Source organism: Aspergillus fumigatus, chromosome 2, assembly GCF_000002655.1.
Source record: "Aspergillus fumigatus Af293 chromosome 2, whole genome shotgun sequence".
NCBI lineage: Eukaryota > Fungi > Ascomycota > Eurotiomycetes > Eurotiales > Aspergillaceae > Aspergillus > Aspergillus fumigatus.
In genome coordinates, this window is record NC_007195.1 from 3452866 (window position 1) to 3480620 (window position 27755).

A 27755-nucleotide genomic window follows, 5' to 3' on the forward strand; every position below is an offset into this window, starting at 1 on the left:
TCGCCCATCGACCCAGCCCTCCATCCTGCCTCTCCGCCTGCTCCCCAGACCCACGATCTTGCCAGCTACAACCGTTCTACTTCCATTGACGATCAATCTACGACTCAGCAGCCGGGAGCGGATGCTATAGCGGGTGCGTCGCCGAAATTTTTCAAAATTGGTCGATATTAGGACTGATCTGTGCTACTTAGAGCAATCAAACTATAGCCTTGACACCTGCAACGGGATTGGGAGCGGTTTCCCAGGCCCCAACTCTCTTGGTCCTTCTCTTCCGGGTCTATCTGCGCTGGCATCAGTCGCGTCTGCTCCAACATCCAATCTGCGGTATGTTCGCCTTTTCCAATATCCTGCGATAAAGTTGCCTTCGGGTCCTTTTCTTGGACAAAGACAAGGGTATTGTACATACTGGAAGTTGGATGTCTCTTTAATTCCCCTTTCCTCTACGGTTTCCATTGTAATCTTTCTTCTCTTGCAAATCATTCTTGCGTCGATCCCGGGTTGAAAAGGGAAGGTTGCAGGTACAATATCACAGGCAGTTGGGTTATCTTTGCTGACAAGATCTTACATGCTTAGTGCCTCCAACAGCGATGCAAATTTAGCCATGGCCAATATGACTTATGCAACTTCATCCCCCGCAGCCATGACTGGTGGACAAGGCAATAATCCAGTAAGTGACTTAGCAGTCAATTCATTATAATAATTACTATCGACAGCGTGTTTGTTCTTATCGCATGTGTGGATTCCACCCTTATCTGCGTTCATTATTGCTTCTCCCTGCCCTTTTTTATCCCTGCTGATTTTCTCACTCTCTGTTATCTGCGGTCTTGGCATTGCAGCACCCGCACACCACCCGCTTCTGCCAGTTTCTTATCATCAAATCTCTCCCGATCTTATCACCCCATCATCGTACATCTTCCCTCCCAATCCATCCACTATCAGGCCTTTCATTCCCACCCATTCTCCTCTTCCTCAGTCACTTTTTCGCACTTTTCGCAATCTCATAAAATTATGGCGACAACCTTGACTGACCAGAAGCGCCCTCAATTACAGCCTGTCTGCCAGAATTGTGGTACCTCGACCACGCCGCTCTGGCGAAGAGACGAACTCGGCTCGGTCCTTTGCAACGCTTGTGGCTTGTTCCTCAAATTGCATGGCAGACCTCGTCCGATAAGCCTCAAGACAGATGTGATCAAGAGTCGCAATAGAGTCAAGACCGCCGGTCAAGGCCCTAAGCGTAAGGTGAGTCTTGGATGACTAAAAAATTTTCTTATCTTGTCATCGTACCCTGGCCTTGTGCAGATAAGGATTGCTGGATTCTAACATCGCGTTATTCCAGTCAAGCAGTGCCGTAGATGCGAATGGCCTTCCGACCTCGAGGTCCGAAGACGGCACACCACCTTTGGGATCGCAGGGTTATCGTCGCGCATCGCGAAAGGCGTCGCCCGGCCATTCGGATCGGTCTAATTCACCAGTGTCCCGGACTGATACTCCCGGAGTTTCTGCCTTGCAACAACAACAACAACATCAACATCAACACACCTCGAACATTGCGCCCCAGCACATGTTCGACAGTGTCACCCTCGCCGACCATACTTTGAATCAACCCAATGGCCTCCCCTCCCTTCAGCTGCATCAACCGTCTCCGACATCGACCTCTTCTGCAGCGGTAGATCGTCATGCCGATGCACCGCAGACATACGAGGGACTTCTTGCAGCAAATGCATCATTGAAGACGCGCGTGAGCGAACTGGAACTCATCAACGGGCTTTTTCGGGGCCGCGTTGCGGAGCTCGAACAGAGCGACGCGACCGCACGCCGGTCCGAGATGATCGTCCGAGATTCGGAAGCACGTCTTCGCCGGTCTCTCGAAGAAGCGCAGCGTCGAGAAGAAGAGCTCAAACGGCGTGTGAGTGACCTTGAGCGGCAGTTAGCCGACCAAGCCAACTCGAACAATTCGGCGAACAACGACAGCCCCGGCGAACCCCTGTCCAAAAAGATAAGGTTGTCCGACATGGTAGAACAGTCCTCAGCCTCACCAACGAAGTCGCCAAAGAGCATATAATCCAGGGACCTGGTCAAACCTTTCATGGAAAGCGTGGCACCGACCTTTGCAAAACCTCCAGCCATAAAAAGTACACCCATCTTGCTACATCTGAGACTTCCCTGAACTTTCTTGATACCCTTTACGAGTATTTTCGTTGGCTGGATATAGGTCGGATCAACCTAATATCTGTGTTATCCATCCACATCCTCGTTGTCTACTTCTTGGCTCGTTCTTCGGGCGGTCTATCCGAAGTTCTTTGTCGAGGACGATCTCCCCCCGAATCTTTAAAAAGTAAAACAAGCACTTCGCGGAGCGAACAATGCTTGAAAAATTAAAGGTCCCAAAAGTGGAAAAGAAAAAAGGAGCAAATCGCGAACACTACTATGTCTGCTAATTATTTCCACCGCAATCAATATGTTGATTTATATTCCCAGAGCCTAGTCTCTTCGTCATCTGAGGGAGAATCAGGTATAGGTCGAAAATGAGTGACGGTCGGGGTAGGAGTGCAGGACACGCTATCCAATTCCTTCGGTGCCTCAATCGCACATCGTTTTGCTTTCGTCATCCCCAGAGCGAAAGCAGGGATGATACAGTCTGTGGCCTGCGTTCATCGCCTTTCCCCTTCATGTTACCATGTCTTTTTGCTTCTCCATTTTTCTTGCTCAAGGGAATTGCCTGTCTTTTTGGGTAGCGGAAATGCCGAAGACTCCCAGCTTTGGCGATTGATGACTTCTTCCATGTTTGCTATTTTTTCTTCTTCCAGTGTACTATTAGTTCTTCGATAACTTCTTCTAATCAGTTGACGAAAACAGTCTCCTTGGTCAGTTAGGATGTGGGTGTTGCCGATAAATATACGATCTACCCACAGTTCGTACAGCTTTGGACTATACTTCGATATCAATGGGAACTTGGTAGTTAAAGGAAAGATCCGAGGCGTATGTACATTGATTTGCGACGGGTATCTGAACCGGTTCAGAAAGGGGGCAATAGCATGAAGCAAGTATAGGTGTCAAAAATCGTGCTGAGATGAAGCAGAAAAAATGAAGGCAAGATGTAAAAAGACGCGCTCTAAGCCTCACCGTCTATATAACCGCCCCAGAAACTCACAGGATCAAAAAAAAAAAGACGAAAAGAAGAAAAGAAGAAAAGAAGAAAAGAAGAAAAGAAGAAAAGAAGAAAAGAAGAAAAGAAGAAAAGAAGAAAAGAAGAAAAGAAGAAAAAAAAAAGAAAAAAAGAAAAAAAAGATTAAAGAATGTCAGGAAGGGTACTAGGAGCGACGTCACGCGAAGCTTGGACGTCGCTCAAGAGAAATGTTGACCTGCTTCAAATTTTGCAGGCTATCAAGCGAGACGGTCATGTTCGACTTTTCTGTGAAAAGCTTGGTGAATCTGATGCTCGCGCCAGATACTCCACAGGCACACGACGATTCCGGCAACGCCAGAGAAGAAAGTCGTGTAGTAGGCCCCTTGATAACAGGCCAAGCCGTCTGGGCAGTCTCGCTCGCCGTCGGGGGCAATGATTGAGTGTTTATCATAGATAGTGCCGTAGATTAGGTTGAAAAGGTTACCACTCAGGACCGGTGCAAGGGTCATTACACCCCAGTTCTGAGAGAGACCTCCAATCCCGAATGTATGGGCTACCAGCGATGGGAAGACACCGAAAAGAAATCCGTATGCGACGCCCGTGCACCCCGAAACTACAACCAACTGATTAGGGTTCGAGATCGCGGCTCCCGCAAGTTGTGTTCCCGTGAAGACAGTTGCAGAAATGAACAAGCACCAAAATCGGGACATGTTCAACTTCTTGACTAGCATGTCGGACCCAATGCCTGCAGATAAGGTTAAATATAGTCTTTGAGTAGTTCTATGGATAGATGAGCGGAGACATACCACTCAAGAGGCGGCCAATGAAGTTGCCAAAGGACAAGATGGAAACATGCATGACCTGTCGCTGATGAATGAACTGGGAGCTCGCACTGTCATCGTAATGTTGCCAGAGAGCTTTGGCCTACAAGACGTTAGAGAAAAAGCGTTTGGGCAGTAGCACGAGGTACCTTACACTGTTGCCAATATTACTAGTAAAATGGTAGGATTAGTATTGAGCTTAAGGTTGGAAGAACGAGGCTAGGGAAGGGAACCAACTTGATAGTCATTAATCCAATTCCAGAAAGAAGCGCCATTGTGAGGAAGAGTTGCCAGAACTCTACTTTCGGCAGCATCGCCAAGCCTCTAACATCTGGGTGAGGTGAGTTGAGAGTCACATGAGGCAGGTCTTCATCTGCGCGAAATCCATCCAGGGCATCTCGAGACAGCCTCGAGGTCGGTTTAGACACCAACGAAGATGTCTCGTCGGAGTCGAGGCTATTGACATGATGATGGCGGGAATCCGAGGCGTGTGAGGGTGACCGAGCGTGCGCGTGGGGCTGTGATTCAAAGATACTAGAACTTTGCGTACCTGCTTCATCAAACTCTTCTTGATAAGAAGATCGTAGTTCAGTGGACCTAGTAGTACGCAACGGCCGGGATTCGACGATAGTGTCCCCCATATGCGACAAAGGCTGGTATGGGCCACGGGGTGGCAGGACACGGAGAAATGGTATAGCGACAAGGTTTAATAAGAAGGTTCCTAGGGCCAAGAGAAGAAGGAATTTTCCCGTGTCGTCCTTGAAGATAACCGCAGACACGGTGGACCAGAAGAAGGCGCTCAGGCCAAATGCTGCCAGGGGGAACGCAGTTGCTGTGCCTCGATGATCAGGGAAGTTGGAAGCCGCTGTTTCCCGTGATCAGTACCACAGTTGACCATACTTGTTCTTTATACATACCTGTCTTAATAGATGCAGAAAAGGACGAACAGCTTCCGAAGCCAGTAAGAAAAGAGAAAAACGACAACATTGTCACACCCAACGAACCCTCTCCATGCACATATGCTGTTTTCAACCAATGATACATCAGTCATAAGGTCACCACTGAACGAAGATCAAAGTCTGTACCTTGATAGATTGGGTAATACCCAACACCGAGCGTGATAGCTCCCAAGATTGTCGTAAGCCGTGGTCCTCGAGCGTCTGTTAATAACCCCAAAGGGATTCCTGACGCATACATGCCCAGATTACCTGCGGCACCCTGAAAGAAGTGAGATTGGGTGTTTTATGAGTTGAGTAAAATGCAGGCGGGATTGCTTACGATGAGATTACTCTCCGTTGATGAGAGCTTCATCCGATCTGCAAATTGAGGTTCCCATGCGGAATATGCATACTGTTCGAGAACTCAGCAATTGGCATATACTCTACGATAATGCTTTTGAGAGACGGATCATACATTAGTACCGCAGGCAAGTGCCGCGAGTGTCCCAGCAATAACGGATATTATCCGCCTTGACTGATGAATTGAGCCCGTCATCGCTATCAATCGGCGCACTGTCAGTCGAAACTCGACTTTAAAACATGAGATTTGTAAAGGAAGTCTCCGGATATTTTCTGCCGATGTAAGGGGCAGACATCCACCAGATCACAGATGTCAAGGGACAGCCTGCGATATGGATAGGAGTTGGGAGGGCAATCGCCAAGAAATAGCTATAGTCAACAGACAAGCCAGAGCAAGTTCATGCCAGTGAACTGTCTGGTAAATGTGATTAGACAATCAGAACTAGGGACAAAGAAAGTAGCCGAAGTAGAGAGATGATGAAAGTGATAATAATGAGCGAAACAGTTTGAGTCTGGAGGCAAGATCGAGTGGCCGGAAGTGTGAACACTTGACTACGGCCTACCAATCTAGGTATGGCTGTCGTCAGAACGTTCTAATCGTTTGTTATCTCCGATAACCTGAGCTTACGTGTACTGTCACATGACTCTTTGTGGCCTCAGGCATGAGGGCGATAGGCTGGTCACCTGATAGGCAGTATGACGATAGCAGCATCTCTTCTCCAATTCCAGCCGCCTGGTCGCAGCCACCTCGAGCTGTATCGCAACCCTTTCATCTTATCATTCGATTTGAAGGCCATCTTCGATTTGGGACACCTAATACAGTCTCAAAGGTTACGACAACATGGGAGCTCTATTATCCTTGCCTCTGCTGGCTATCCCCAGCGCCAGTACGGTACGTTGTCACTTGTGGAGGCGTTCAGATAGGTCCACTGACACCTGGAGTAGCTCATCACTGTCGCAACTTCGTGCTGTGGAGCTGCAACATGTTCGGCGGCTTGCAGTGCGTGCGGAAAGTTTCAGAATAGGTAATGTTTCCGTGTTGATTTCGGTTCAAAAGACTGTGGAGAATCAGTGAGTCGCTGACGCCTTGTTCGCCGGATCAAACAGTATGATGACACGAATCGCTTATGCATTCATTCTCTTGATCAATTCGATTGTTTCCTGGATAATGCTCACACCATGGGCGCTGAAGAAGTTGGAGCATATGACGCTAGATTACATGGAAATACGGTGCGATGGGAAAGAGTGTCATGGTTGGGTGGCGGTACATCGTATCAACTTCGGTCTCGGCCTCTTCCATCTCATTCTCGCTCTAATGTTGCTTGGCGTGAAATCGTCCAGGAATGGTCGGGCTGTTCTGCAAAATGGTTTCTGGGGCCCCAAGGTCATCTTATGGATTGCCCTCGTCGTGACGTCGTTCTTCATCCCGGAGTCATTCTTCCTCGTATACGGTCATTACATCGCTTTCTTCTGTGCGATGCTCTTCCTGCTCCTTGGGCTCATTCTTCTGGTGGATCTGGCGCATTCGTGGGCTGAACTCTGCCTGCAGAAGATTGAGGACAATGATTCTCGGCTGTGGCGCGGACTGCTCATCGGCTCAACGCTCGGCATGTACATTGCATCGATTGCGATGACCGTGCTGATGTATGTGTTCTTCGCTAAGAAGCACTGTTCTATGAATCAAGCAGCTATCACGGTGAGTATCCCACCAGACGAACCAGAAGAGTACCATGAACTCAGCTCATACGACTTCGCAGATCAACCTCATCGTCTTTCTCATCATCTCGGTTGTATCCGTTCAACCTGTGGTGCAGGAACATAATCCTCGGGCCGGGTTGGCGCAAGCGGCAATGGTGACGGTTTATTGCACGTACTTGACTATGTCTGCCGTTTCCATGGAACCCGATGACCGCCAATGCAACCCTCTGATCCGCGCCCGAGGCACGCGAACGGCCACCGTCGTTCTGGGTGCCATCGTCACCATGGCGACTATCGCATATACCACGACCCGTGCCGCCACCCAAAGTCTTATGTTAGGGTCTCAAGCCGCCCATGGCCAGTACGCGCAGTTGAGAACAGACGACAACGAGCATGGGCTCGTCACTCAGCAGCCCAGTCGCCGTGAGATGCGTGCCGAGGCTCTTCGTGCTGCTGTGGAGAGCGGTAGTTTGCCGGCTAGCGCATTGGACGAGAGTGATGATGAGTCCGATGAGTATAATACCCAGGACGACGAGAGGGGCTCGACGCAATACAACTACTCTCTTTTCCACATTATCTTTTTCTTGGCTACGACTTGGGTAGCTACCCTACTGACCCAGCGTCTGGATCCTGAGACCACAGAGGACTTCGCGCCCGTGGGCAGAACATACTGGGCTAGCTGGGTGAAGATCATCAGCGCTTGGGTGTGCTATGCGATCTACTTGTGGACATTGATTGCCCCCGTCCTTCTTCCCGATCGCTTCGATATTTATTAGGTGGAAGGGTGTTGCTTCCTCGTTCATTGGTTGGATGATTTCGTTTGGGAGTTTGGCGTCTGAGCACATGTGCATCCGCATTTCACTCGTTTTGCGTTATAAGTATAGGAATTGCTCCCTTGTTGATCGTCTTCGAGCATTAGAGGCAAGAAGAGAATAGCCAGATAATCATTTTGTCAGATGACCTCTGTAGTCAAACTTGGGGAATTCTCTGTAGTCACACGACTGTGAAGGGAAACATTGATAAAGCTTATCAGCTACCGATAACGAACTCCGCATAGAGTTTCCGCGTAAAGTGGCTGGGCGACGCGCAAATTCCCGCGTCATTCTAACCGGCACCACCATGGGATGAGTATGGCGACCATCAAGGCCATTGAGGCCCGTTCGGTATGATTAATTTCCTTCCTTCCTAGTGGGAGCGTCCGTTTGGCTAATCCTCTATTTGGTATTCAGGTTCACCAAATTCAATCGGGCCAGGTGATTGTTGATCTGTGCTCTGTTGTGAAGGAATTGGTGGAAAACAGTCTTGATGCTGGCGCAACATCGATCGGTAGGATCATAGAGAACCATCAAAGATATGCCCGGTGATAGAGTGTTGACATGCTCATTTTGGTCCTGGACATAGAGGTCCGTTTCAAGAACAACGGGCTGGACTCGATCGAGGTACAAGACAATGGAAGCGGAATATCACCAGAGAACTACGAGAACGTCGGTAAGCTTTCCTTTGGTGAATATTCCAAATCTGATCTTGAAGTTTTGCTTACCTTTGGTAGCTCTGAAACATTACACATCGAAACTCTCGTCTTACGAGGATCTCTCCCGCTTACACACTTTCGGTTTCCGAGGCGAAGCACTCTCGTCCTTATGCGCTCTAGCCGATTTCCGCATCGTCACGGCCCAAGCTAATCAAGCTCCCAAGGCGACTAAGCTCGAATTCGAAACATCGGGGAAGCTGTCGAAGACCCAAATAGTCGCGGGTCAAAAGGGCACAACAGCCTCGGTGGAGGGTCTGTTCAAAAAGCTTCCCGTCCGCCGCCGGGAGCTGGAAAAGAACATCAAGAGAGAGTATGGGAAGGTTTTGAATCTGCTCCATGCCTATGCTTGCATAAGCACGGGGGTACGCTTCAGCGTTCGGAATACAGTGGGAAAAAATCGGAATGTGATGGTTTTCTCGACGAATGGCAACCAGACAACAAAGGAGAATATTGCCAATGTCTACGGCGCAAAAACGCTACTGGCGCTCATCCCGCTGGACTTGACCTTGGAGTTTGAGCCATCCGCTGCAGGTAGGCGGACAGCTGAAGGTGAGCTTCATACAATCCAGGTCAAAGGGCACATCTCTCGTCCGGTATTTGGTGAAGGAAGGCAAACACCGGATCGTCAGATGTTCTTTGTGAATTCTCGACCCTGTGGTCTGCCGCAAATTGCAAAGGCGTTTAATGAGGTCTACAAGTCATTCAATGTGTCGCAGTCTCCCTTCGTCTTTGCGGACTTGCATATGGATACAAATGCCTATGATGTGAATGTGTCCCCTGATAAACGCACAATTCTGTTGCATGATGCTGGGGCGTTGATCGATTCCCTCAAGCAGTCTCTTACAGAGATGTTCGAAGCGACTGATCAGACTGTTCCTCTATCTCAAATAGCTGACTATAAGCAATCTGGTCCTAAACAGCAGCTGGGGACACTGCAGGCAGTCGCCCCTCGCAGGGTTTTGAGCGAGAAGGAAGCTATTACAGGAGAGCAAGGCCATTCCCCCGATAAAGAAGACACAGAATCGAGTCAACTGAGCTCCCAGGAGAAGCTGAAAAGCTTTCTGAGCAACCTTGGTTCACGACAGGGACGAGCGACTCCATCCTCGTCTCCTGTCCGCAGAGAGGAGTCGGAGCAACTGGACTCGACTGCAACGCCGAGTACCCCTGACGGTCGGGCTGAATCCTTAACCAAGACAGTCGATAATGAATTATTCGTTTCAGAGGGTGGGACGCCATCCCCTGAAACTTCCCAACTCCCTAAGGTGACGGACGAGGAGCAAGAATCCCCGCGAGACGCCGTAGAGCAGTCTACGCCACGGGGTGGTTCTGAGCTCTATGGACATCACACCCCTTCAACTCAACCCGATCTACTTGAGGAGACACCCAATGTCATACAGAACGCCTTCGATCGAATGCGTCCCAGACGTATGCCCGCTGAAGTTGCCACCATCACCATTGGCAACAAGACAATTACGTCCATGGTAGGAAGTGGAATGCCTAGAAAAAGGACCGGGGATTCAATTCAAACCGCCGGTGGAAGATCAGTCCGCAAGAGGAGGATACACACTCCGTCTCGTTCCAATATATTTGGCAAACATATGAGGGCCTTTGCAGCTCCAGGATCGCAGATACAGCAAGCTAGCAGCGTTGAGGCCGAGGAGGAGGACGAGGACGAGGAGGAACGAGCGGAAGATGAAGAGATCATGGACAGTGTTTCTGAAGACGGCTCCCGTTCATCTTGCCCGTCTGATAAGCACGACGATCGCTCCGCAGAGGTATCGGATGATGAGGTCAACGAGTCCGGAGCTACAGCTGCGGAGATGATGAATGATGAGGAGAAGAAGAAACACGAGGAAGCCGAGGTGCAGCGGCTCATTCGACAAGCAGAGGAAAAAGCCGTGTTGCCTCAGGAGAATAGTATCCACCGTGCGAACAAGCTGAACAAGGGGGCCGGTCATCGTGACTCCACAACACATCTGATGAGCACCGTTGACGGGTCGCTCCCTAAGATTGAGAGCCAGATGAAGAAGGTTCAGCACAGCCTCCGTTCCTACAGAAAGGATGTGGACAATTCTCAGGAGGACACGGCGGCTGCCGCGACAGTCACAGCAGAAGAACGGTTGTCACTGACGGTCACCAAGGATGATTTCGCCAGGATGCGCATTATTGGGCAATTCAATCTTGGATTTATCCTAGCTACCCGGCCGTCGGAAGATGGCTCCGCTGATTCCAAGGATGAGCTTTTCATTATTGACCAGCATGCGTCGGACGAAAAGTTTAATTTTGAGCGGCTTCAAGCTGAGACAGTGGTACAGAATCAGCGCCTTGTTCAGCCCAAACGACTTGACCTCACCGCCGTCGAGGAGGAGATCGTCATCGAAAATCGAGCTGCGCTGGAGAAGAACGGATTTGTCGTCGAAGTCGACGACAGCGGCAACGAGCCAATCGGCCAGCGCTGCAAGCTGATCTCCTTGCCGCTGAGCAAGGAGGTTGTATTCGGTGTACGAGATCTGGAAGAGCTCATTGTTCTGCTATCCGAGATGCCAGCAACCGACAGCCGCGGGTCTGCCATGCAGACCCATATCCCGCGCCCTAGTAAAGTCCGCAAGATGTTTGCGATGCGCGCATGTCGATCCAGCATAATGATCGGTAAATCTTTGACCCAGACACAGATGGTCCGGGTTGTGAGAAACATGGGGACAATCGACAAGCCATGGAATTGTCCCCATGGACGACCCACCATGAGGCATTTAATGACTTTGGGTCAATGGGATGAATGGGATGAATATGGGTATGACAATGAAGAGGAAGACGAAGAAAGCGGCCGGATCGAGGTCGACCGCTTGGATGTATGGAGGAACTACTACCAAGAGATGGGGGAAATGAGCGCGGAGGAAGAAGACGCAGCGGAGGCCGATGAAGAGGCTGAGATATAGAATCTGTGCGCGGATTTGGAGTGTTGTTCTCTTTTTGGATAGCTCATTATGGTGAAGTATATAATACGCCATGAAAGGCCGTTAGGACAGAACATCGTCCTTAGATTCGTGGACATGTCTCCTCCGCTTCAAAATAACGAACCATCTACCGGGCTGGTTTTCATCTACGGAATCCATGCTCTGTTTTGCCCATCAGAGGTGTCGCCTGGTACCTGACACCCTAAAACACCAGTTCACGTACTTGGTATTTAACCCAAGAAGCAAAACTCAAGAATCACCACCACCTCAGCCACCCTCCCTTCCCCTCTTCCTCTCCCTTGCCGTTCCCCTTCCCTTTCCCCTTCCCATCTATCATCATCCGGCCCTCCTCGCCCTCCTCCTCCGCTTCCTCTCCCACCCCTTCCTCCCTAGCCTCCACCTCCCTCAACATCTCCTCCACAATCAACAAATCCCTCTCAATCAACTCCGCCCAATTCTGCACGTCCCCGATCTCCTTGAGGCCCTCGCGCGCCGTATCCGCCACCCTCTCCCACTGCTCATTCTGCCGGCGCAGCTCGGCCGTCGTCCGCCGCAGCTCCGCCTCCTGCTTGTCTAGCGCGGCGGCGTTCTCGTGCAGCGTGCGCGCGCGGTCGCGTAGCTCGGCGTCGTAGTTTGCGCCGACGGAGCGGAGGGAGGCAGTGAAGGCTGCTTTGGCTTCGAGGGTGCGTTGGGAGAGGGTCGGTGAGGAGGTGGGTGATTGTTGTTGTTGTTGAGGCGGTGGTGGTTGAGTGGACATTGTTGGTTACAGTAAGTAGGGGAATGATGATGATGATGATGATGATGATGATGATGGTGGTGGTGGTGGAGACCTAGGTCTGAAGCGTTTGGCTGGATGGCGTTGGTGTATACTATATATATAATGTGCTTCCTTGTTGATATGGGCAAGATAAAACAAAAGTATAGTCTGAATGCGTTGATTACCCCACCTCATGTGCCACACTAGGGTTGACAGCAATTGATATGATCGAGATGGTAAGATGATTGGATGCATATCCTCCAAATTCGTGTGTTGGCATGATTATGTAGAAATCTCTCTATCCACAGGCACAAGGAATGCCCTCTCTTCGATACATACATAAATCCACAGACATAAAATGCAAAAACTATAAGCTTTGACTTGGTATTAACAGCCCATCACCAAATACGTAATGACCGCTGGCTATATGCTGCTGCTTGAAAAAAAAAGAATTCCCAAAACGCCATGCATGCCATACCGAAAAGTTATTTGCGACATAGCTTCAGTTGCCGTGGTACAGTGCAGATTAGATAGAAGAGTATTTTTGTCGGGATTGTAAGTAATGAAACAAAGACCTCACATGTTCGCCAACTCCTGGTCAATCTGGCGGTCGAGGAATGCCTTCTTGTCGCCCGTCAACGTCGTCTGCAGCCGTTGTTCCACCAAAGCACGAACTAAGAAGCTATCAGGGATGAATACCACTTGATATATGGGGAAAGGAACTGACCTTGTTTCTTAGTCACCGTGTCTAGGTCCACCTCTGCCAGACAGCTGCGGATCGCTTCTGTAATGGCGCCCTCATCCGGTCCTGTACCGCCGGTCCGGAAGTCGAATGCACTAACGGGTCTCGAGTTCAGGCCACCGCCGAGGGGACTGCGTGAATTCTGGCGCGCGACCCCCAGCAGGTTGTCCGTACTCTGCATAAGTCCCACGCTGTGCCGACTCATGCCCATGGGGCTATCCTGGTAGTGGCTGAGGTTGCCCATGGACATATTCCGCTGGTGTGGGTTGTCGGTATATCTGGTAAAGCTAGAAAGGTGCGAGTTGCGGTTGCCCGGAATGTTTCCGCCAAATGGAGCTGGCGATTGCGGTGGCATGTACGGACTCGAGTGCCGGCCTTGGGGAAATCCGGTAAGGATGGTAGATGCCGGCTTCACAGAGGAATAGGTGGAATGAAGATCATCCATCTCCATGACTGCCTCGTCTCCGTACCGGCTGTACATCTTCTCCTGGCTGACGCCATAATCGCCGCGACGGCCTGGAAGGTTGTTCGCCAGGGCGTAATCATCCCAGCGTTGGAGAGGAATGCTCCGAGGATCGAATGCTTCATCCTCCACTGCTACAACTCGCTTCGTGCCCTTCTCCCCAAGGACAATACGGGTACTGCCCCAGCTGAAGTCGTCCTGTTTCCAGAATGCATACAAGGGCAGGATAAAGTTGTAGATTGGGAAGGCCAGGATGTAGATAATCATCCACCCAATATGCTGCCACTGCCGTTTGACGATGAAAATGATGGCTTGGAGACCGTACACACCTGCCAGGATAGCGAGGGAGATATATGGAAATGGGCCAGTGTGACTGGCGACACGGTAGATCAGGTACCCTATGTAGACGCAGGTCGCCGGAAGGATGAGGGTTCCAATCAGGTCGACCAGTACCACAAATCGCATGCTGAAACAGCAGAAGCCACACAGGTCCTTCAGAGCCGCAAGCTCAACCAAATTGTGAATCGTCGAGTTGATCCACCGACGTCGCTGAGAGAGAAGGACAGACCAAGTCTCCGGGGCGGCGGTACTGGCATAGGCATCCGGAATGAACTTGTAGGACATAGTTGGGAAGTGCTTCGTCATGAGAGTGGTGAGGAAACGATCTTCACCCAGAGACAACAGGTTCTTCTTGTGCAAGGTGTCTACATCGTTGTCCGCATATTCTTCAATGACTTTGTCTGAAATAATCAGAGGTCGACCCTTGTCCGCCGTTCGTAGACGATACATGCAGAAACTAACCAGCGCGTCAGTAAATTGAGATGAGACCAAAGTCATGGATCGGTCACACTTACCACCCCGGAAGACATGTCACACTTCCAAACAAAGACTCGAAAGCCTTGGCCAGGTGATGCGAAATGTAGTACTCGTAGACTTGAATCATTGTCCACCAGCTTCGTTCCTCATTCTGAAGACTCGTCTCACCGCAGATACCGGCAATCCGTGCATCATTCGCGCAGGCAGCAACCAGCCGATTGAGTGAGTCTTCCCGGACACTTGTATCCGCGTCCACCATCAGACAGTACTCGTAGAGTTCAGGGTCGACTCCGATAATGTTGTTGATCTGATGGAACATCTCTAGCTCCAGCGGTGACATCGGGGAACGGTGATGTACACGGTTCAGGAAGTTGAGCAGAAGGATTTGCGAGTCACGCTTACCCCTGTTACCGGGCTTCGGCCGGTTTTGTTCAGATTCCTTACCGACTTTGACGACCACAATATATGGAACCACATTGCCCTCGTATTCGTAAAGGCCAGAGTAGACCTTCCCATAATTGAGCTGATCACTTCCTTGTCCGAGAGACTTAAACGGCAACGCAGGGGGGTCGATCTTAGGATCAACGCCGAGGATGTCCAGGACGATCTTGGGAGTTGGTCGATCGTTACCGCCGCCGACAATCATGCCATCGCATATGACGAAGATAAGTTTCCTTTTGTTGTCATATTGTAGGGCTGTCAAGGAGTCAAGACCTTTGCGAAGCGCATCTTCACCTTCTGTATATGCTGGCACGAGACAAATGACAAACTTATCTTGTGGGGCTGGACGCCGTTTGGACCCAAGTTGTAGAGCCGCAAGGAATTTAACAAGGACAACGGAGCATATGAGAATCGTGAAGGCAAGCAGAATCCAGTTATTGACAGTACACCGGGGGGTATCACGGAAATCCACTTTCCCTTTGTAGAACACATAGTCGAGACATATCTGAGACTTCTTGAAGTCCTCAGAATCTCCCCATTTGTCGGTCACGTCAGTGCCCGGATAATTCTTGAAAAGATCCGTGACACTTTTTGGTAGGAAGTTGTAGGTATCTTGGTTATTCATCCTATCCAACGTGTAAAAGTAATCTGTCAGGTCATATATGTTTTTGTTCACAATGACCCAGTATCGCTGGCTATCGTCGGCCTGTTTCGCAACGGTTCCTCTTGTCCAGACAAGATCTCCCTTGAAGTATTCACGGATCTTTGGGAGGAACGTATTCTCATACCAGGTGATCTCATGGAGCTTGGTGGTTGAGGGCCAATTCAGGGGACCACAATTGTGATTAGCATAGGAATACATGTCAGCAGTCGTGTCATTATAGGAGAGCTTGATTGACTGATCCGTCACCATTGGCGAACAGAATCTAGTCAAGGGAGGAGGAAAGTAGGCATCAAGGTTCTGGCCTCGAAAGGGCTCCATGCTCGACGCAGTCACGTCGATATTGTTGTCACTGTGCTGAAGCCTCCAGAATTTGCTGATATCGTACACTTTACCGTGGATGCTGACATAGAAATCGTTGTCACCCTGGTGATATCCAACTTCTTTGGAGTTCCAGACTTTATCCTTGTTCGGGCAGAGTAGGTCACCAAACGCCATGATATAGAAACAGACAATGGCATTGAAGAGAAGGATGAGGAAGACGAGGACCAGTTTCTCCCTCCAGGCCATCCGCACATCGGGACGTTTCATGCGGCCAATGTAGCGAAGAACAAATGATGGGATCCAGAAGGTCAGGGCCCAGACAAACCCTGACCAGACGCGCCGACCGAAAGTGATTTCCTTCTTTTCGATATGCTTGGGACTACCAAACTCGGGATCAAGTTCGCCAGTGAAGTCGCCGTCGTAGAGTTGGTTCTCCCACTTTTTGGTGTCACCCTTGGTTCCGAGGCCATAATCACCAGCCATGTTCAAGGTGTTCGGCATACTAGGAGCGACGGATTTCGCTACCCCTGCAACACTGGGTGCCAGCATGCTTTGTCTCTGTAGGAGGTTATCCCGACTGCCCAAAAGGCTGGCAGACTCCGCCATGGGATTCGCCGCGTATTGTGCCACGCCATTGTCAAGCATGCCACTGCCGTACATATACGAGTTTGCTCCGGGTGTTTCATCTGGCTTGAGATCAAGCATCGTCTCCGCTTCCCACCATGCATTCTCACGCATCCAGATCCGTTGATGGCCTACAAAGGCGTCGCCGTTGGTCCAGCCTCTTTCCATCAACCAGCTCTCCACACCGTCCCTTCCTTCTCTACAGCCCAATCGCGAATAACGGCTAACAAACTCCTCTACGTCAAAGTCGGCCGTAAAATCCATCTGCTTCAGACGTCGATTGGCCCATTCGGCAAGTCTCCACTCACGTATTTGGCGAGAAACCGTACCTGCAGACCAGGCGGCGGTGGGCGAGGCTGCGTTTAAGGAGTCAGGGGTATCGTCGGTTGGATGGATCGAGATATGGTGCCAGACTCGACTGCTACCCAAGGTAGTCATGAGGTCAAACCGCCCTCTTTTGCCGACAGTAATCCCTTCAGCTTCCACGGGAAACAGTAACTGCCGGAGGAACGAGTCCATATCAACCTCTAATCCGACTTTTTCGAGAACTTCCTGCCTCTTGTCGAGCTCATATTCCCGTTCACGCCAGGCAGGACCAGTGGTAATTCCCAAATCTGGCTCGACCTGCGCTACGGAATTGTTCAAGTCATTGAGTACAGAGTGTCCGACGGGAGGAACCTGGACGCCATCCTCCTTCATCTCTGCATTGATACCAAGGGTATCATCAAAGACTCCTCTCAATGCCACAGCTTTACCAAAGGCAGGCCTAGGGATATCCACGACCGTGATACCCACGGTGTCCTCGTCTGACCACTGGCCGGCTGATCCGCTTCCTGAGTCACCTTCCTGGTTTGCCCGGAGCTCATTCGCAATAGTTTCGTTGGCTTTCACGATGACCCAGTCGACCAGTGCCTCGTAGATGCCCGCGATCAATACCTCGCGATCTTCAGTGGAACACTTGTGAAGAAGCACCTCCGGATCTAATCCCAGCAGTCCCCCAACCTCTTCGCATACGTCCTCGAGCTCCTCCTGATCGACCAGAAAGCCAGCCGCATTACCGAGCTTGAGTAGGCCTGCAAGAATGGAGAGTAAACCGCGCAGTGAGGCACCTTTGATACCAATGGCCTTCAACGCTGCCCTAAAATCCTCTGCCGCCGCAGCATCGTCGGCGGTTGGGAGATATGATGGAGGTGAATAGGTACCTGACCTGTTGAGTAATGTATACGCAGAAGGATCCTTCAGGGCTAAAAATTCCCGTTCCGCAGGCGTCGATGAGGACGTCACAAGATAGTAGAACACGTCAAATGCACGGTATCCCGGTTCCGCGGAAATATCCAAGAGTCCTTTTCGCACGTTGATGCCCGAAGTCGACAGTGCAAAGCTCAATCCGACGAGGTTTCCGTGTAGCGTGAAGGTGTAAGAAGCTGCAAGGGCAGAGTATAGAGAATACGAAGGGTTGAATGCTGTAACCGCGGACACGAACGGTCTGAGTGCGGCAAGTGCGGTGAAGGCTATGCTGGGTGTTGGCAAGGGCAAGGCGGCAAGGAATGGTTCAAAGAGGGAGGGTGTTGATTGGTGAGCAGAGCTGAACGGAGGTTAGCGACCACCCATAAAGCGTTGAGACATACTAGAAAGGGGTGTCATTCGAACCATAAGACGATGCATCCATCCTCCGCCCTCCTTCGAGCATGTTCCCATGCTCGGATGGCTAATTCTCGGTCTATGGTGCCACCAGTCCGGCCGTCGGGAGTAGTGTGCCGGGCGGTAGCCCAACTATTCACAACCAAGCTTGTCCCTGCATCTAGCTGGTAAGATTGACCGGAATTGTAGAACGCATGAAGTGCATTCAGCAAGGTCGTTGTGGACACCTGGGTGGTTTGGGGTGCGGATCGTGCACCACTCGTGGAAAAGCCAGCTGAATGACTGGAATAGACAGAGAATCTGTTCGACATGATGACTTAGTTGACCGTATGACGGTAGTGTGATTGAATCAGGCGTAATAGCTGAGAACTCCGCGGGTTAGAAACCCGAAAAGGCCGGTGCAACGATCGCAGACGTATTGTTCAGAACATGAGCATTTATGGAAATTCTCCTAATGATAGAGACCCAAAGGTACAGTGAGATTCTCTTCCCTTGGTGTTGAGCGAAGTCGTCGGAATCGGACGTTTGATTGGCAACCTTGTCGCTGAACGAATGGAAACGGGACGAACTTCTACAAGCCGAAAGATTTGTGATGATGGTACTCTTCACGTTCAAAGCGAGAGATCAAGCGTGGAATAGGAAAGAATATGGTGTGTAGCGACTGTTGAGACAGCGAAAACCCAGAAAATGGCAATTATCGATTAAGGGAACAGTGCAAAGCGAGGGACAGCAACAAAGGAGGATTCAACAAACGCAAAAAAAAACGGGTCGATACAGATCGACAGCTGATGAGACTTGGAATGAACAGAGGACAAGTAGAAACAAGCTGAAAGACAGCAGTATGGACAGGATGGAAGGGGAGAGAAGAAAGTTGCTGGTGATGCTGTCCAGCCTCACAGTGTCAGTCCAGTTCAGTTAATGTGTTGTTGTGCTAACTTACCTTAGGCGCAGTAGGATTAGCTAGCTGTATCAGGTATCCGGGGTGAAGGGGACGTATTGAAAATTACTCTGCTGAGATAGTGTAGGTAGCCTGCCCTATGTCTGATTGTATTGGCGATAGCAGTCAGAAGAGGATCGGGCAATATCGCTATGGAAATCAGGCGAAGCACTATAGTTGATACTAGCAAACCACTAGCCAAAGTCTAACGGGCCAGCTGCAGCTGATAGGTATTTTCAAATTTTGTCTAGGCTCAACCTGGGTCTAATTTTGTATTCCCTGGCTCCCCTTTCTGATATCAAACTGAGCATCCCTTTATTCAATATGCATTCCTAAGTACCTAATACGCAGATGATCAATCCGTTCTGTTGCTTAATATTCATGGAATACCTTCGAAAGCAAGTAGCTACTCCATATCTTGACCGATGATAATCCATCCATGGTCTGGGAAGGGACAGTACCAGACTTTGGGTTTCAGGAGGTGGGATAGTAAACAGGCCCTTTTTTGAGACACGACCCGCGACTTTCAACCATGTCAGGTGGTGTACCAGTATCACACCTACAGAGTAGTGACCGAGCGTATCAAAAAAGACAATCGGAGCCGTAAAAACAAGTAGATTCCAGACCTAAATTCTATAATTGGCATCATCGTCTCACCTGGACTACGGGTGGTTACTCATCCATAAATGGATAGCCTATACAGTGCAAGTCTTCAGAACAGAAGTTGAATACTGATGCCGGTGAGGCCACGCTTGTCTCAGTAAAACACACCAATCGAGATTGATAAAATTGCCACCTTGAACAAGATTTTCCGCGCTTCAAGCCTTGATTCGATCGTTGATCCTTTTCTCTTAACAATCATCTGTCATATGTTAGATGTACAAGAGTCATGCAGTGCGATACCTGCATTGGATGTCCCCACCGGATTGTTCTTTTCAGTCATGGTGCTATACAGACTCTGCATGTCTAGCCTTTCTTTTTTCTCAGATTCTGTACTTGGACGGCGAAAGTGGATTCGAAAACTGAAGGGGAACTTGAAGGAAAGGTACCTAGCAACTTCCACCACATTCTATCCTAGGTAATCGTAGGTGGTATCCGTATTAACAATGAAGGGGATTATGGCTGTAAAGAATTCCTTGTATGACGCTTTCTCTGTTTGAGTTTGCCAGATCAAATCATTGATCCACTCTACTCTGTACTTAGTAAGGTATGTATCTAGCGGGTATCCTCGTCCTGAAATAAATCGAGCTTGAAAGAGAAATTTCATCTGGCCTGTGAAGTCTTGGTCTTTTCCAAGTTTCTGAAAATCATTGATTTATGGCTATCAACCAGAGGACTCAAAACGCGCTCACTATAAAGCCGATCTTCCTTCACTCCATATATCCGCCAAACAGGCAAGACTCGGACTTTAGACAGTATCATAAGCTAAAATCAACCAAGGTAAGGAGAGCCCCTGAGCCCCTAGTCCCTAGCACCTAATATTCCTAAGAGTTCTTTCTTCATCAGTGGCGTTGGCGATTGACGGGGATTTTAATGTTATTGATTTGAAGTGGACTACGTAGTAGTTTTCTTTTCGTTGATACCGTAACGTACGGTGTCCTGACAATCTCAGCACTGTACAGTATGTCAGGACGACTCTCAAAAAGTCCCTAGCAGTCCCTGCCAGTTCGGCCGTCCCGAGGAATCTCCACATCCCCTATTTCGATTAGGTGTTATCGATAGTCGACTCGACATGCCTATGAGATCCTGAGGAGACGCAGATGGTCCTCGGTTTGGGGGAGCATTCATACTAAAAGTAGAACCCGCCTTGTGACACAGCAAGATTTTTATATCTCTTTTGAAAAGCGTAATTTTCGGTTCCTTTCGCATATTGTAGAAACGCTGAGATTGTATTTCTCAACCTACCAGCATAAGAATAGAAACCACCAATCCCAAACAGGTACATCAACAATACAGCACATGTCCCTACCACAGCACCACCTCTTTTGTTTCTCACTGGGCGGTGACCCCAGACAGGACATGGTGGACTGAGAGGCATTGCTACTCTGTACAGAGACTCATTGCTGCTTTTTTTTTTGCCAAAGTCCTTTCTCAGCTTGTCATCTCTCTACTGCCTCAGATTTCTCCATTTCTTCCATCTTAATAATAATACATTCCATAATTGAGAGTATTTGTGCCCCTCGCTTCCGAGTCGTTTCAAAACTCTACACACGGTCGCTCTCAAAACCTCAGAGTCTACGACGTTCACTTACACCCACTGTCGTTCTTCCCTTCGTGCAAGTTGATTTCGGTGCTGCTCAATAGGTTGCATTTGCTATCTGCACAAGCCATGTGCTCAGCTATCTGCTGCTAGGAGCCTTTTTTTGGGGAAGTTTCCACCGTTCTTCGAATACTTCGCGATCAACCATTCTCATTACCAGCCTGAGCGTGGGTGAGACGGATCAGCTGGACCTGAGGCGCTTCTAATCTTTGTCGAATCATTTATTTCTGCTTCATTCGATTGGATTCGTTCAGCGAAAAGTTAGGGTCTTTTGATCATTATTCGTACTCAGATTTGAAGCACCTCCGTTGTCGGGACTGGACAACATCCACATAATGGCTGCGCCGTCACCAGCTGGAGGCGCTCCGTCTCATGCGCAGTCGTCTTTACCATCATTACCAGCACATTTGCAATCAGACACCCACCTGACAGCTCATTTAGCTAGCCGGTACAGTCTCCCCTTTCTCCCTATCTTTCTGATCAGGAGGGGTTGATACAGTACTAACATCCGTGCTGCATCATTCAGTTTTCACGTAGGATTACCAACGGCCCGACTCTCATCACAGGCCCTGATCAGTCTAAACACATATACGACATCGACTAAAGGTCCTGATGGCGGCAAAGAGGGCAGCGCAATGGGAGAGGCGGAGGACCTGGCCAAACGTGCCTTTACACGTCTCGGCGCCAGGGGAGAAAACCAGGCCGTTGTTTTCCTGTAAGCTTCTTGATGATCTTGATAAAGAGATCATATATTGACTCAGCTCATTTAGTGGCGAGAGTGGATCTGGAAAGACGACAATCCGCTCCCACTTGTTGTCTGCATTCCTTTCGTTCTCCTCGACTCCATTGTCGTCAAAGCTATCTTACGCGGCATTTCTCTTCGACACCCTGACAACCACGAAATCCTTGACCACTCAGACAGCCTCAAAAGCTGGACTTTTCTTGGAACTGCAATATGATGGCTCGTCGTCTGTTAACCCAACTCTAATTGGCGGAAAGATCATTGACCATAGACTTGAGCGGAGTCGGATCACCTCTGTACCGACCGGAGAGCGAAGTTTTCACGTGCTGTACTATCTTCTAGCTGGAACTAGTCCAGCTGAGAAGGCTCACTTAGGCTTCGACAAAGCCGTCCATGTATCGACTTCTTCAGGCGCCATTGGCCATAAGAGGTGGAGGTACCTCGGTCACCCGACTCAACTGAAGGTGGGTGTCAATGATGTGGAGGGGTTCCAGCATTTCAAGACAGCTTTGAGAAAGTTGGAATTTCCGCGCAGCGAGATCGCCGAAATTTGTCAGATCCTTGCTACTATTCTCCATATTGGACAGTTGGAGTTTGCTAGTGGGCAAGCCACAACCACCCATGCGGAAGAAAGTGGTGGATATTCACATGAGGGTGGCGAGACAGTCACTATCGTGAAGAACAAAGATGTGCTGTCTATCATCGCTGCATTCCTGGGTCTGTCGGTTGAAGACCTCGAAAATAGCTTCGGCTACCGAACTAAGACCATCCACCGGGAACGAGTAACGGTCATGCTGGATCCAAAAGGGGCCCGACAAAATGCCGATGAGCTTGCGCGAACCATATATTCCCTTCTTGTCGCCTACGTGATTGAAGCCGTCAACCAGCGGATCTGCGCAGCAGAGGATAGCGTTGCGAACACGATTTCGATTGTCGACTTCCCTGGTTTTGCCCAGGCCTGCGCCACCGGTTCTACCCTGGATCAACTTTTCAACAACGCTGCGACTGAATTGTTGTACAACTTCTGCCTGCAGTCATTCTTCGATCGAAAGGCAGATGAGTTGGAACGGGAAGAGGTTTCAGTGCCCGCGACAAGCTACTTCGATAATACTGATGCTGTCCGCGGTCTGTTGAAGCATGGCAATGGGCTACTCAGTATCCTTGACGATCAAACGAGGCGCGGGCGGACCGACAATCAATTACTAGAATCTCTGAGGAGACGGTTTGAGAACAAGAACCCTACTATCATTGTGGAGGGCTCGAAGAGGACCAGCTTGATCTCACAGAATGCTCGTTCCGCTTTCACCGTAAAGCACTTTGCGGGTGAAATCGACTATTCTGTCAATGGCCTAATTGAGGAGAATGGAGAGTTCATCTCCGGCGACCTTATGAGGCTGATGAAATCCACCAAAAGCGACTTCGTCAGGGAACTCTTCGGACAGGCGGCCTTGCAAACAGTCACCCATCCTAAGGAGAAAACGGCCATCATGCAAGCACAAGTTAGCTCAAAGCCCTTGCGTATGCCTAGTATGGCTCGACGAAAGACAAGCCCATCTTCACGGCTGGCCTTCGATGCGGGAGATGCAGATGAGGTTGAGAGTCAAGCAGAGAGCATCGCAAAGGATTCATCTTCCGGCAGACGGAAAAGCGCTATGCTCACTAGTGGCATACAAGGTGCCGCTGGTCAGTTTCTTTCCTCGCTGGACATAGTTAATAAATGCTTGAGCTCTACGAACTTGAACCCCTACTTCATTTTCTGCCTGAAGCCGAACGACCGGCGCATTGCAAATCAGTTTGATAGCAAATGCGTACGAGCACAGGTACAGATGTTCGGCATTGCTGAAATAAGTCAACGGCTACGGAACGCGGACTTTAGCGTTTTCCTTCCATTCGCTGAGTTTCTTGGTCTGGCGGAAATTGGCAACATCGTCGTTGGCAGTGACAAAGAGAAAGCGGAAGTCGTCCTTGATGAGAAGCGTTGGCCAGGCAATGAGGCTAGAGTCGGCAGCACTGGTGTGTTCTTGAGCGAGAGATGCTGGGCCGATCTAGCAAAAGTCGGAGAGCGCGTTGTTCCTGTGTATGCTGCTGATATGTCGGATGAAGGAGGTGATGGTTTGCTCCACCCCCGTAGCACTGGCTACGGGGACTCCAAAGTCCGACTGCTCAACCCAGCAGATCAGTCCCCTGGAGCGTTCATCTATGGTGACGAGGCTAAACAGGGTTACTTCGGCAGCCGTGATCTCGATGGACGCTCTGATGCCGGTAACTCTGCGTTCAACTCCGGTGATATGTTTCGAAACCATGAAACGCGGGAGCAGATGCTCGAGAAGGGAAATGAGAAGAAAATGGAAGAAGTCGATGACGCGCCCATCTCCGGTAGTCGCAAGCGTTGGATAGCGCTCGTTTACCTACTCACATTCTACATTCCGGACTTCGCGATTAAACTTTTTGGCCGAATAAAGCGCAAAGATGTGCGAATGGCCTGGCGTGAAAAGTTCGCCATCAATTTGATCATTTGGTTTAGTTGTGGGGTCGCCATCTTCTTTATCGTCGCCTTTCCTGGGCTGGTGTGTCCCACGCAGCACGTCTACTCTGCAGCGGAATTGTCTTCGCACAATGGCAAGGACGGACATAGTTCTTTCATTGCTATTCGCGGCGTCGTTTTCGACTTGGACAAATTCATGCCAGGTCACTATCCACATATTGTGCCCGAATCGGCGTTGAAAAAGTACGCCGGTGTCGATGCCACCGGTCTCTTTCCGGTGCAAGTGTCTGCACTCTGTCAGGGCAAGTCAGGAAGCGTTGACCCCATGGTCCTATTAGATTACAGACCGACCAATATCTCAGGATCCGCAACTACGATCAGTGGCACAGATACCAACTCCGTGTACCATGACTTCCGGCACTTCACCAACGACTCCCGTCCTGACTGGTTCTATGAACAAATGGTGATGCTCAAAGCAAACTATCTCAAAGGTTATGTTGGCTATACGCCAAAGTATCTGAACACGCTGGGTAAAAAGTCTCAGTCTATTGGCAGCATCAATGGCAAGGTCTATGATTTGACCAGCTACATCGCTGGCGGTCGGCTGACGAAAGCACCTCCCGGCGAGACGGTTCCTTCAGATGTTGACACTGATTTCATGGACAACAGTGTTGTGTCGCTCTTCCAATCGCTTCCTGGCCAAGATCTGTCAAAACACTGGGAAAATTTGAAGATCGACCCGGCGCTGCGTCGCCGGATGCAACTTTGTTTGGACAACCTTTTCTTCGTCGGTCATGTGGACACGCGTAACTCAGCTCAGTGCGAGTTCGCTCGGTACTTCATCCTGGCTATATCAGTTCTAATTTGCTCGATTATCGTCTTCAAGTTCCTTGCGGCTCTACAATTCGGTAGGAAGAACGTGCCCGAGAATTTGGATAAGTTCATCATCTGTCAAGTCCCTGCCTACACAGAAGACGAGGAATCTCTTCGCCGTGCCATTGATTCTATGGCACGCATGCGGTACGATGACAAACGCAAGCTTCTTGTTGTTATCTGTGACGGTATGATTATTGGTCAGGGTAACGATCGTCCCACGCCCAGAATTGTCCTCGATATTTTAGGGGTTCCGGAGTCAGTGGACCCTGAACCCCTCAGCTTTGAGAGTTTGGGAGAAGGTCAGAAACAGCACAACATGGGTAAAGTCTACTCGGGATTGTACGAAGTCCAGGGTCACATTGTCCCTTTCCTTGTCATTGTCAAGGTCGGAAAGCCCTCGGAGGTTTCGCGCCCCGGTAATCGAGGCAAACGTGACTCTCAGATGGTGCTGATGAGATTCCTGAACCGTGTCCACTACAACCTTCCCATGAGCCCGATGGAACTTGAGATGCATCACCAGATCCGCAACGTCATTGGTGTCAATCCCACGTTCTACGAGTTTATCTTGCAGGTTGATGCCGATACAGTCGTCGCTCCTGATTCAGCAACACGGATGGTGGCTGCGTTCTTGAATGATACTCGTCTTATTGGTGTCTGTGGTGAAACTGCTCTGACCAATGCTAAGAATTCTGCGGTGACTATGATTCAAGTTTATGAGTACTACATATCTCACAACCTCACGAAAGCTTTCGAGAGTCTTTTCGGGTCCGTTACGTGTTTGCCTGGATGTTTCACGATGTATCGAATTCGCTCTGCAGAAACGGCCAAGCCATTGTTCGTCAGCAAGGAGGTCGTGGACGCTTACGCTGAGATTCGTGTTGATACACTTCACATGAAGAATCTGCTTCATCTGGGTGAGGATCGGTACCTGACTACACTTCTCCTCAAGCACCACTCCAAGTACAAGACGAAGTACATCTCGAGCGCCAAAGCCTGGACCATTGCTCCTGAAAGTTGGACAGTCTTCCTTTCACAACGTCGTCGGTGGATCAACTCCACTGTCCATAATCTTATCGAGCTGATTCCAATGCAACAGCTTTGTGGATTCTGTTGCTTCAGTATGAGATTCGTGGTGTTCGTTGACTTGCTCAGTACTGTGATTCAACCTGTCACTCTTGCCTACATAATCTACCTCATCTACTGGCTGGTCAAGGACACATCGACGATCCCCTACACTTCATTGATTCTACTTGCCGCCATATACGGCTTACAGGCTCTTATCTTCATTATTCGTCGGAAGTGGGAAATGGTTGGATGGATGATCGTGTACCTCCTCGCGTTGCCTGTCTTCTCCCTGGCCTTGCCCCTCTACTCTTTCTGGCACATGGACGACTTTACCTGGGGTAACACACGTATCATCACAGGAGAGAAAGGCCGCAAGGTCGTTATCTCTGATGAAGGAAAGTTCGATCCCGCCTCAATCCCGAAGAAGAAGTGGGAAGAGTATCAGACAGAGTTGTGGGAGGCTCAAACTTCACGAGATGACCGATCTGAAGTTTCTGGTATCTCTTACGGCACCAAGTCTTACCATCCTGCTCAGTCTGAGTACGGTTTCCCAGGCTCGCGGCCCATGTCACAGCTGGACCTACCTCGTTTCGGATCTCGGATGTCTTTGGCGCCATCTGAAATGATGAGCCGACACGCGGACATGGAAATGGAGAATCTGTCCCACTTGCCAAGCGACGATGCCATTCTCGCTGAGATCCGCGAGATTCTGCGGACAGCCGATCTGATGTCCGTGACAAAGAAGAGCATCAAATTGGAACTAGAGAGGCGCTTCGGCGTCAACCTGGACCTTAAACGTCCTTACATCAACTCAGGTAAGGGCTATACGTTTCCATTCCCTGTATTGCGTACAGTATGCTAACTTTTCCAATCTATAGCCACCGAGGCAGTCCTCGCCGGCGCCCTATGATCTTTGCATCGCCTCATCCACTGAGAATGGACGGTTGACAGAGGATGGAGCAATTTCGATTCCGATATTGTATAAAGTTTCTTCAATTATCTAATACACGTTTTCTTTGAGCGATGTTGTGGAAGAGATCTGCTACATACATTGGGATTCACGGACCGCGAAAGCCATCTTCATGATTAGCGTGATGATCCTGTTCATCTGAGTCCATTTCCGATCGACCTTACTCATCTGCTACATTTTCATGACGACAAACCGAGCTTGATCTTGTCTATTTCGGTTTGCATTTGCCTCTTTATCTTAGAAGTATACCGAGCCTGGAGTTGTACGTTTATCTGCTTCGCCTCATGTCTTCTCTCTCGAGCATGTGCACATTTTACTGTTGAGCGTCAGTTTTGGATTTCATTTACATTAGGTAATAAATAGTGACTTGGGAAGTCTTTGCGTACATGTGGACGCCTTGAAATATACAAATTATAAGTTCATGAAGCAGGGGACAGATAGGAGTATGACATTGCAACGATATGCGAAAGTGACGCGAAGCTGTTCTCGAAGGCGAACTCTAGTATTCAGTCTTAAAAGAAT

General features: G+C 49.6%; 7 protein-coding genes across 7 annotated transcripts; 4 read left to right on the top strand and 3 right to left on the bottom strand.

Annotated features, from left to right (window-relative positions):
• The first annotated feature begins 300 nt into the window (after positions 1–300).
• On the top strand, positions 301–3157 carry AFUA_2G13380 (putative GATA transcription factor (AreB)). The gene is made up of 3 exons (XM_750578.2): positions 301–667; positions 1051–1239; positions 1337–3157. The coding sequence occupies exons 1-3, from the start codon at positions 566–568 to the stop codon at positions 2060–2062; spliced, it is 1017 nt and encodes a 338-aa protein (XP_755671.2). The 5' UTR covers positions 301–565; the 3' UTR covers positions 2063–3157.
• Positions 3158–3260: 103 nt separating this feature from the next.
• On the bottom strand, positions 3261–5813 carry AFUA_2G13390 (uncharacterized protein). Its single transcript, XM_077804187.1, has 8 exons — positions 5362–5813; positions 5227–5298; positions 5034–5166; positions 4866–4970; positions 4186–4813; positions 4103–4118; positions 3934–4051; positions 3261–3872 (listed from the first exon to the last, which is right to left on the bottom strand). The coding sequence occupies exons 1-8, from the start codon at positions 5440–5442 to the stop codon at positions 3385–3387; spliced, it is 1641 nt and encodes a 546-aa protein (XP_077660349.1). The 5' UTR covers positions 5443–5813; the 3' UTR covers positions 3261–3384.
• A 140-nt stretch (positions 5814–5953) lies between these two features.
• On the top strand, positions 5954–7953 carry AFUA_2G13400 (serine incorporator domain-containing protein). The gene is made up of 4 exons (XM_077804188.1): positions 5954–6138; positions 6192–6271; positions 6354–6942; positions 7004–7953. The coding sequence occupies exons 1-4, from the start codon at positions 6088–6090 to the stop codon at positions 7718–7720; spliced, it is 1437 nt and encodes a 478-aa protein (XP_077660350.1). The 5' UTR covers positions 5954–6087; the 3' UTR covers positions 7721–7953.
• Positions 7954–8017: 64 nt separating this feature from the next.
• AFUA_2G13410 (ATP-binding mismatch repair protein PMS1) lies at positions 8018–11411 on the top strand (the record flags this gene model as incomplete). Its single annotated transcript, XM_750581.2, has 4 exons — positions 8018–8107; positions 8174–8270; positions 8346–8432; positions 8494–11411. The coding sequence occupies exons 1-4, from the start codon at positions 8069–8071 to the stop codon at positions 11409–11411; spliced, it is 3141 nt and encodes a 1046-aa protein (XP_755674.2). The 5' UTR covers positions 8018–8068.
• A 274-nt stretch (positions 11412–11685) lies between these two features.
• On the bottom strand, positions 11686–12186 carry AFUA_2G13420 (uncharacterized protein; the record flags this gene model as incomplete). Its single annotated transcript, XM_750582.1, has 1 exon — positions 11686–12186. One exon carries the CDS (start codon positions 12184–12186, stop codon positions 11686–11688), a length of 501 nt encoding a protein of 166 aa, XP_755675.1.
• A 171-nt stretch (positions 12187–12357) lies between these two features.
• Positions 12358–19017, bottom strand: csmB (putative chitin synthase). Its single transcript, XM_750583.2, has 4 exons — positions 17908–19017; positions 14246–17842; positions 12914–14187; positions 12358–12860 (listed from the first exon to the last, which is right to left on the bottom strand). The coding sequence occupies exons 1-4, from the start codon at positions 18207–18209 to the stop codon at positions 12763–12765; spliced, it is 5271 nt and encodes a 1756-aa protein (XP_755676.1). The 5' UTR covers positions 18210–19017; the 3' UTR covers positions 12358–12762.
• Positions 19018–19048: 31 nt separating this feature from the next.
• Positions 19049–27725, top strand: chsE (chitin synthase class Va). The gene is made up of 5 exons (XM_750584.2): positions 19049–20275; positions 20342–21543; positions 21622–21810; positions 21866–27078; positions 27142–27725. The coding sequence occupies exons 2-5, from the start codon at positions 21431–21433 to the stop codon at positions 27171–27173; spliced, it is 5547 nt and encodes a 1848-aa protein (XP_755677.1). The 5' UTR covers positions 19049–20275; positions 20342–21430; the 3' UTR covers positions 27174–27725.
• Positions 27726–27755: the final 30 nt, after the last annotated feature.